This window comes from Salvelinus alpinus, chromosome 39, assembly GCF_045679555.1.
Source record: "Salvelinus alpinus chromosome 39, SLU_Salpinus.1, whole genome shotgun sequence".
NCBI lineage: Eukaryota > Metazoa > Chordata > Actinopteri > Salmoniformes > Salmonidae > Salvelinus > Salvelinus alpinus.
The window spans coordinates 3,539,646-3,550,108 of NC_092124.1; the positions used below are offsets into that span (position 1 = coordinate 3,539,646).

A 10,463-nucleotide genomic window follows, 5' to 3' on the forward strand; every position below is an offset into this window, starting at 1 on the left:
GATAGTCTCGACATATGAATTGAATTACTAAAACTCATTACCCATCACAGAACATTGACTTGAATGGGGGATTTCCGTTCTAGTAATTCTACTTTTAGGACTTCTCCCTTTCTCCTGTAGTTGTTGTTTGAGCTTCATGTCAACCCTACGCGTTACGGAGCTGACGGCTGGGGTCTGATTGACACAATGAGTTGTCATCGCCGTCGTGCGGGGCCTACCCCTGTGAAAACACAGGTCTCCGCGGGGGTCGCCAGCTTTCCCGACAGGACTACTTAATGGCCTTCATATAATTATTAACAACCACCGTGTGGCTCCAGCTCCATAAATGTCAACCTGAAAGTGGAGTTGATGCATTGTGGACTCTGGACTCTCATCTCCATGAAATATACATGGTTCGAAACATCATGAACATATATCTGAGAGCAATTCGTGACAGGCTATTTAGGGGGTTTGGTAATTACAGCTGATATGGTTGAGGCTGCGGTCACGGGGTTCACAGGAGTCATGTTCTAGATCTGAATGCGGAAAAAGAATACGAGCTTAAGCTGCTCCATGCAGAATTCCATCAGTGGCACAGTTCAACAACTCTTCAGACTTCAAGTGTCTGGATAATGAATCACTGTAACTGCACAGCTATGCAATTCAGATTTCAACCATCCTCCACTGGACATGTTGGCTACTTAAACAATGTGCTATACCACTAAATATCCCCCCCCCCCCCGTCCCCGTCCCCGTCCCCTGTGCTTTTGGAAGTGGTGAGGATGGATTGAAGAGAACTGTTGCCATCCATAAGGGATGACGGACAGGAGTTGGTGATATACGTTGAGCTCCCTGTGGTGTGGGTCACATGTTTCACGCTGCCGGGTATGGTGCGGTGAGTTGTCAGAGAGACGGGGAGAACGCAGGCTCTTACACACTGGTGTGGGCAAGGGGCAATGTTCTGCCAGGCAGCCACGTCACAGGCACACAGGGGGTTCTAAATTGCATGTCTGTCTGTGTTTTTGCCTGCCTGCCTGCCTGCCGATACACTACCAACGACAGATTGCCTGGAGAGAGTCCAAGCGAGTTGCCTACAGAAGGAAGTGTGCTGAAGATCTCGACTGTCTCTCCAGTGTTATCCCGATATAACTCTCTCTGTCTCCTCTCTTGGTAATCCCTACTCCTCTTCCGTGGGGGACACAACAGGCTGAGTTGCCTTAACCACAGTCAGGGAGGATCCTGCTCTACTCTGCTCTAATGTGGACCAACAGCCAGAAAGACCATGCATAGAATAGAATAGAATAGAATAGAATAGAATAGAATATAATAACTTTTTGGAGTTGTTAATGTAGGCCTTTTCACATGCCATTGTTGGGAATTGAACTTTCAGGGCACAACACTCAACACTATATGATGTGCCTGTGATACAGTGTAAAGTATTGTAAGCAAATATATTGGTTGTTAAAACCTCAAGTATGGCATAATTATGAGCATAATAATGGGCAATAACGATACATGGAACATGCTTGTTTCTGTTCGGACAACCTTATCAAGTCTGATCTAACTCATGAGTGACCAATGAGATAACTGATTGCCAGCTCAAGAGTGCAACAGCCCGATGAGAGTGCAATCTACCGTTTGCATAGAAATAACATTAGACATTGAAATATGCTAGTCTCTTTCCTTTTAATTTAATTTTTAATTTTTACCTCCGACATTGATTCAAATGGACTCAGTTGCATTTAGTAGACCTACTGCGTACTGGTAAAGGAGCAGCACCACACAAAAGTCACAGTACCATTGAATTAGCAGGATGTGATTTCCTGGAAATTGCATTTCCTTTGTGCATATTCCTTTGGATAAGTGATATGAAGGATATGAATGATGAGCGAGTCAGGGCAACAACTGTCAATAGGTAACATTCTCTCGACACAGCCAGTATGAAAAGGAGGAGGTCAAAAGGGAAGATTGCAGTGCTACTAGGTCACAAAGAGCCAACTAGAGAGAAACAAACATCATTGATCTCGTATCGTATCGACATTCCTGAAAGAAGCTAGCTAGCTAACAAGGAGTGTCTAGTTGGCAGAAGAGAAGAAGGGACAAAGAAGGGACAAAGTGGGACAAAATAAGGACAGAAGAAAAGGGAAAGGGGACATTAAGGTGAAGCAGTCCTCTAAAGACACAAAAGACAATAATACAAGAAACAACACTTCTATTGCCTCTCCCTCTCCCTCTACGATACGCACTTCCGGTTTGGTTTGGAGCGAGTAGTTGCATTCCGCTTTGCTCCACAGGTAGTATTACAGGTAGTATTACATTTCATTTCATTACAGTACAACAGTTTGATTTGTTTGATCTTAGCTGGCTACATAGCCGTCTTTGTATCCAAGATAATTGTGTAGTCTAGAGTAATTGTCGAGGTTACCTAGCCAGTTAGAGGTTACCTAGCCAGCTACACTTTCAAACAAAGTCAACAACGCAGCCACTGCTAGCTAGCTTATTTCACCAGCCAGCAGTACTATATCATTTTAGTCAATAAGATTTTTTGCAACGTAAGCCTAACTTTCTGAACATTCGAGACGTGTAGTCCACTTGTCATTCCAATCTCCTTTGCATTAGCGTAGCCTCTTCTGTAGCCTGTCAACTATGTGTCTGTCTATCCCTGTTCTCTCCTCTCTGCACAGACCATACAAACGCTTCACACCGCGTGGCCGCTGCTACTCTAACCTGGTGGTCCCAGCGCGCACGACCCACGTGGAGTTCCAGGTCTCAGGCAGCCTCTGGAACTGCCGATCTGCGGCCAACAAGGCAGAGTTCATCTCAGCCTATGCGTCCCTCCAGTCCCTCGACTTCTTGGCACTGACGGAAACATGGATTACCACTGATAACACTGCTACTCCTACTGCTCTCTCCTCGTCTGCCCACGTGTTCTCGCACACCCCGAGAGCTTCTGGTCAGCGGGGTGGTGGCACTGGGATCCTCATCTCTCCCAAGTGGACATTCTCTCTTTCTCCCCTGACCCATCTGTCTATCGCCTCCTTTGAATTCCATGCTGTCACAGTTACCAGCCCTTTCAAGCTTAACATCCTTATCATTTATCGCACTCCAGGTTCCCTTGGAGAGTTCATCAATGAGCTTGACGCCCTGATAAGTTCCTTTCCTGAGGATGGCTCACCTCTCACAGTTCTGGGTGACTTTAACCTCCCCACGTCTACCTTTGACTCATTCCTCTCTGCCTCCTTCTTTCCACTCCTCTCCTCTTTTGACCTCACCCTCTCACCTTCCCCCCCTACTCACAAGGCAGGCAATACGCTTGACCTCATCTTTACTAGATGCTGTTCTTCCACTAATCTCATTGCAACTCCCCTCCAAGTCTCCGACCACTACCTTGTATCCTTTTCCCTCTCGCTCTCATCCAACACTTCCCACACTGCCCCTACTCGGATGGTATCGCGCCGTCCCAACCTTCGCTCTCTCTCCCCCGCTACTCTCTCCTCTTCCATCCTATCATCTCTTCCCTCTGCTCAAACCTTCTCCAACCTATCTCCTGATTCTGCCTCCTCAACCCTCCTCTCCTCCCTTTCTGCATCCTTTGACTCTCTATGTCCCCTATCCTCCAGGCCGGCTCGGTCCTCCCCTCCTGCTCCGTGGCTCGACGACTCATTGCGAGCTCACAGAACAGGGCTCCGGGCAGCCGAGCGGAAATGGAGGAAAACTCGCCTCCCTGCGGACCTGGCATCCTTTCACTCCCTCCTCTCTACATTCTCCTCTTCTGTCTCTGCTGCTAAAGCCAATTTCTACCACTCTAAATTCCAAGCATCTGCCTCTAACCCTAGGAAGCTCTTTGCCACCTTCTCCTCCCTCCTGAATCCTCCTCCCCCTCCTCCCCCCTCCTCCCTCTCTGCTGATGACTTCGTCAACCATTTTGAAAAGAAGGTCGACGACATCCGATCCTCGTTTGCTAAGTCAAACGACACCGCTGGTTCTGCTCACACTGCCCTACCCTGTGCTTTGACCTCTTTCTCCCCTCTCTCTCCAGATGAAATCTCGCGTCTTGTGACGGCCGGCCGCCCAACAACCTGCCCGCTTGACCCTATCCCCTCCTCTCTTCTCCAGACCATTTCCGGAGACCTTCTCCCTTACCTCACCTCGCTCATCAACTCATCCTTGACCGCTGGCTACGTCCCTTCCGTCTTCAAGAGAGCGAGAGTTGCACCCCTTCTGAAAAAACCTACACTCGATCCCTCCGATGTCAACAACTACAGACCAGTATCCCTTCTTTCTTTTCTCTCCAAAACTCTTGAACGTGCCGTCCTTGGCCAGCTCTCCTGCTATCTCTCTCAGAATGACCTTCTTGATCCAAATCAGTCAGGTTTCAAGACTAGTCATTCAACTGAGACTGCTCTTCTCTGTGTCACGGAGGCGCTCCGCACTGCTAAAGCTAACTCTCTCTCCTCTGCTCTCATCCTTCTAGACCTATCGGCTGCCTTTGATACTGTGAACCATCAGATCCTCCTCTCCACCCTCTCCGAGCTGGGCATCTCCGGCGCGGCCCACGCTTGGATTGCGTCCTACCTGACAGGTCGCTCCTACCAGGTGGCGTGGCGAGAATCTGTCTCCGCACCACGTGCTCTCACCACTGGTGTCCCCCAGGGCTCTGTTCTAGCCCCTCTCCTATTCTCGCTATACACCAAGTCACTTGGCTCTGTCATATCCTCACATGGTCTCTCCTATCATTGCTATGCAGACGACACACAATTAATCTTCTCCTTTCCCCCCTCTGATAACCAGGTGGTGAATCGCATCTCTGCATGTCTGGCAGACATAACAGTGTGGATGACGGATCACCACCTCAAGCTGAACCTTGGCAAGACGGAGCTGCTCTTCCTCCCGGGGAAGGACTGCCCGTTCCATGATCTCGCCATCACGGTTGACAACTCCATTGTGTCCTCCTCCCAGAGTGCTAAGAACCTTGGCGTGATCCTGGACAACACCCTGTCGTTCTCAACTAACATCAAGGCGGTGACCCGTTCCTGTAGGTTCATGCTCTACAACATTCGCAGAGTACGACCCTGCCTCACGCAGGAAGCGGCGCAGGTCCTAATCCAGGCACTTGTCATCTCCCGTCTGGATTACTGCAACTCGCTGTTGGCTGGGCTCCCTGCCTGTGCCATTAAACCCCTACAACTCATCCAGAACGCCGCAGCCCGTCTGGTGTTCAACTTTCCCAAGTTCTCTCACGTCACCCCGCTCCTCCGCTCTCTCCACTGGCTTCCAGTTGAAGCTCGCATCCGCTACAAGACCATGGTGCTTGCCTACGGAGCTGTGAGGGGAACGGCACCTCCGTACCTTCAGGCTCTGATCAGGCCCTACACCCAAACAAGGGCACTGCGTTCATCCACCTCTGGCCTGCTCGCCTCCCTACCTCTGAGGAAGTACAGTTCCCGCTCAGCCCAGTCAAAACTGTTCGCTGCTCTGGCACCCCAATGGTGGAACAAACTCCCTCACGACGCCAGGTCAGCGGAGTCAATCACCACCTTCCGGAGACACCTGAAACCCCACCTCTTTAAGGAATACCTAGGATAGGATAAAGTAATCCTTCTAACCCCCCCCCCCTTAAAAGAGTTAGATGCACTATTGTAAAGTGGTTGTTCCACTGGATATCATAAGGTGAATGCACCAATTTGTAAGTCGCTCTGGATAAGAGCGTCTGCTAAATGACTTAAATGTAAATGTATCTATCAGCATTGTGGGAATGAATGACAGGTTAGACAGAGGAGAGGTTAACCATGGAGACATACAGTGTCTCTATGGGGCCATTTGAGGCTAACAACATACAACAGGCCATAGACCTCCATGGAAAGAGGAAGTATTGTTAAGTCTCTTTCTGATGAAGGTCTGTTTAGACTGAAACATCTGCAGCCGAGGTTATACCAAATAAATACCAATTATAATGGTGTCCTCCCTCAGCTAATGTGAGTATCTCATCTCCACTTTTGGTAGCTATAAACCTGTGATCTTTTTCATGTCAGATGGACCAGAATCACAACACTGAGTAATTGGGTATTCACTTTAATGAGTTGGAGTCCAACGCCTTGTGAGTCAACATTACATAGAACTGTGATGTCAAATGTTAGGATTCCACTATCTGCTGGTGCTAGGATGCCCATTAGAACGTGTATTTTTAGGAACAGCCGCAATAGTCATCCATATGAGTGTGTTACTTACATAAAGGAAGTTGTCAGCATAGGGAGGAAGGACTGAGGAATTTCTATGCATGGACAAATGACTCTTGCAATGTTTCCAGAAAACCAAACATTTTATTCATAAACATTTGTCATAAAAATAACAACATCAATATTCAATTTATCGAAAGTATTTTCATATAAACTGTGTATATATACAAAATTCATTATATACCCAAGCAGTTAATATAACTTAAGGCGAGTTAAAAGTTTTTTTTACAGTACCCTGACTGATTGGTGACATTCTCGCCAAGCCATAACCATTGTTTTTTGGCTAAAGTGAATAGCTTCCTCATCAGTAATGCCTTGTCAAGTCTTAAATCATCTCATCTGAAAAGTACATAAACTCGCAGCAATGTGTGCTACCTGATTACTCAACAGCAATGTTTTAGTGTTGTGCTGCTAGTCAATTCTGGCTTGACAGTACAATACAGTACATCGTACTGTACCAGAGCCATGTATAATGACGTACTAGTTTAACACTATAGTCCTCATCACGAACTGATTAGCAGTGTAATCAAATGATATTTCGAGTCACTATTATACGAACAGTTAGGTCATCTTTTACTTGTCTTAGAAATATATTTGATATCAAATGACAATCTCTCGAAAACACTGTTCTGCTACCAGCCCTCCAAAAGTACACGTAAAACATTGTGAGTATGTTTAAAAAAGCCTTTTTCCACTTTTAACAATTCAAGGTTAACAGTGGTCTTTTGAAATATGTATATACACAGCTATAAAAATACAAAGTACAGTCATACAAATATATTTATTTTCCATTTATGGTATAACTTTCACGATTTAATAATTCAACCATTTTTCTTTAAATACAACACAAAGACCAATCAATAAAATATTAATAGCAAAGCAAAATAAATTCTCAAAACCTTGGCACAAATGGACTGCTTTGTGACTAAAGCCAAGAATAATGTGTTACATTCATGTCATAAAACGAAGTCTCCTGCACTTCCATTCGGTAAGTGGAGGACTAAGTTATTTGTTGGCTATATTCAATAATACCACATGAACATAAACATGCATTTGAAGAACCACTATCTGACTGGTTGCAGTGTTAGTGGTATAAAAGCCTCGAAAGCAAAAAAGATACGACTTTCTAGTGGATAGAGGATATCTCAAATTAGATGTAAGTGCAATATAGCCCAGCAATTTGGATGCAGTTCGTTGTCTTAATGGTATATTTCTTCGTCGAGGTTTTTTGACGTTGGAGCTGTCCAGACGAAAGGGTACTGAACTGGTGCAGGCATTTGTTATGACGCCTTGGTGTTTGGTTTGAAATGATCAAATTGGTTGATTGTAACAGAGAAACACAATACGTGTGGTGTTGAGCTGTCAACTCGGGAAGGTTTTACAATCAAGTCATGCATGTCTTGCATAGAGTCAGCAGCAGCAAGTTAACGAGGGTCGAAAGAGCAGACCCTTTTCACAATTCGCTCCCCGATATAGCACTATGCAAATCTAACTCGCAAAACATCCTTATTCTAAGACTCCCTATAGAGACGTTCACGGTCAAACCAATTTCACTCGACCTATATGTCACACCGCAAACGTTGATACGTCGACCTGTAATCAGCAATGAACTGTTAAGCGTTTTATCTTCGACGGAAAGATTGTAATGTTGTGTGGACAGAGCTACTCGTGTGCGTAATGGTGTCTCTTCAAATTCCATCGGGAAGAGTAAATGGCCACGCACTGATCACTTGTGGCTTCAGCTCCATCTTTTCTTTCTGTTTCAGGTGCACGCGACCGTGCCGTTTCCTCTCGTCGCTCCGAGCGAACCTTTTGCCGCATACGTCGCAGGAGAACGGCTTCTCTCCCGTGTGAGTTCGGGTGTGGGTGGTGAGGTGGTCGCTACGGCTGAAACTGCGCAGACAGATGCGGCACTGAAAGGGTTTGTGTCCCGTGTGGATGCGGATGTGCCTGTTGAGTTCATCCGAGCGGGAGAAGCGCCGGTCGCAGTTCTCCATGGGGCAGGTGAAGGGTTTCTCTTTGGCAGGCCCGGTGGAGGCGGCGGGGCTTTTCCTGACACGCGGTGCCTTTTGCGCGCGCGGCGTGTAACTTTGGGCAAAGGAGTCTGGCAACAAGGAGGAGTAAAGAATTGAGTCTATAGTACTGGGTAAAGCTGGTGAGGTAAGCTGGCAAGACGAATCGCACTGATTAGATAATGGCGGAAGTTCAATGTTGGGAAACATAGCTGGCTTGAGGAGGTTGTTGGTTGAGAGGTCCATGACTGGCACTGGGTAGTTGGGGTAAAGAGAACTGCAGAAACTCTGAGAGCAGGTGTCAGAATAGCACTGCTCCTGCTTGATTCCACCTTCAACTTTGAACTCCATCTCTGGGTTAGGACACATGGGTGAAAATGAGTCCAAAAGTTCCTTTACATCCACTTGTTGGTCAGACGGGAAGTCACTGGACATCGGGAACGTTTCTGATGATTGGAAGCTCGTTTCCAAATAGGGGTCCGATTTATTGAACGTGCCCCATTCGTAACAGCTGCTATCGAATTCATTCTTGACCACCACTGGAAAAGACGCAGCTTCTGACTGCGGAACGGTGGTGTTGTTCTGGTTTCGGACTTGAGCGGGGGAGCCGAAGCTCACCTGGGGAGAGGTTGAATCTTGAGCATGGCCGCCGGACTCACCGTCGGGGTAGCTGGGGCATGTCTGCCCCGGAGAGTACAGGGGCGGGGTGGCGCTGCAGGTGGAGGATTGCCTCTGGACGCCCGCGTCGCCGAAGCTGCTGCTGTCCATGGTGCTCAGTTGAACTTCGGAGATCGGTAACGTAGAAATACCGACAATTTCTGTGATCATGTTGAGCAATGTCTCAGTGCTGCACGGGCCCCCCTGAGTCGCCTCGACATAGAATCTGCCTGAGTAGGCGAGAGAGGAGGAGGAGGTGCCTTTGGGCCCCTCGCAGGGATTAAAGGCGAAATCTGAGTTGGAGGCCTCGGTTTTCAGGGTTACAGGTGCTCCCTCTGAAAAAGAAAGAGGGCAAGTTTGTCATTACAAAGGTTGATTGTAGTCTGATAATTGCACATATAGTAAAGTCGTTATGTAATCAATAAGCATACATGCGTAACATGTACCACTGCAAATGGGCCAAATTAAATCCATGGGATGTTTTTAATAAATCAATGTGCAACCACAAACAATCTTATTTAAACTATCAATGCATGCATATTGATTTATCATATTATGCAATGCAGCAAGAGGCTACTGCGAATTTACCAGGGGTAAAATGGGCAGGTGCTCCTCTCTCTGCGTCCGAAAACATCTCCTGGGTATCTTTCCGAGCGCTATTTTCCATCCCCAGGGAAGAACCGTTACAATTCTCAAACTGTGGGTAGAAGGAATCTTTAGAGTTCAAATCCATGTTGTTCAGCATGATTGCGAGATTGATTTCAAGTCTGTCAATCCAGGTAAGTGTAGGTAGATAAAAAAATTAAACAAAGCAGATGCAAATTATGTATCCTTTTCCCTCTGATGCACGGGGTCGTCGATTATCCCCGAAAATGTGCAGGTGATCGTTTGAGGAGAAGGGTGTCAATAAATAATTCGAAATGTCCTTTTTGTCCAGATGACTGCGTGCTGTATCGATTTGTAGCTTTTCGGCTATCTGTTGCTGTGGGTATGTTTCACACCAGTGGCTTCCCTTGCCTCTCCTTATATACACTTCGGCGGGTCGCTAGAGCCCTCCCCCCCATTCATCGGCTCCAGTGAAAGGATTCCCTGCTGCGTGTAAACTTCATGCCCATACATGGACAGAGGATGTGACGGGCTTCCCCCAAAAAAGGAGAGTTACGATTCTAACGTTGCAACAAGTCTCTTGGATCTGCGAGAGACTGCCATTGATTTACCATCGGGTATGTGTATGTTATGTATGATAATAAAAGCTTGAGTTATCAAATCATGAAAACAAGATATCATGGCAGTGGCATGGCAAGTGTTCTTACGTTTAACTCGGTCGACTAGTAAAACATGGTAGCTTGTAGACAGTCATTCGATGCCGTGTGGAGATGTCTAATGTCTTCTGCCTTCTGCCACCAACCAACACACCAAGACACTTAACTTAATTTCTCATCAATTAAACAAATTAAGATTAGGAAGGCTTTAGGGCATAATACGTTGTGTATAGGCTACTAAACGAGATGAATCAATTTCACTTGTCTGTATGATTCATAGAAGAGAGATTATACAATTCAAGTTAACTGTGATGTAG

The 10,463-nt window shown here is 46.6% G+C and overlaps 1 protein-coding gene across 1 annotated transcript; it reads right to left on the reverse strand.

The window, feature by feature from the left end:
- Positions 1–6,279: 6,279 nt before the first annotated feature.
- LOC139566863 (early growth response protein 2b-like) lies at positions 6,280–9,874 on the reverse strand. The gene is made up of 2 exons (XM_071388187.1): positions 9,473–9,874; positions 6,280–9,219 (listed from the first exon to the last, which is right to left on the reverse strand). Exons 1-2 carry the CDS (start codon positions 9,627–9,629, stop codon positions 7,904–7,906), a joined length of 1,473 nt encoding a protein of 490 aa, XP_071244288.1. The 5' UTR covers positions 9,630–9,874; the 3' UTR covers positions 6,280–7,903.
- Between the last annotated feature and the right edge of the window lie 589 nt (positions 9,875–10,463).

Coding starts and splice junctions, on each gene's coding strand:
- LOC139566863 (XM_071388187.1), bottom strand. CDS start 9,629: ATGCTGAACAACATGGATTTGAACTCTAAAGATTCCTTCTACCCACAG. Junction 9,220..9,472: donor ACCTGCCCATTTTACCCCTG/GTAAATTCGCAG, acceptor TTTCTTTTTCAG/AGGGAGCACCTGTAACCCTG.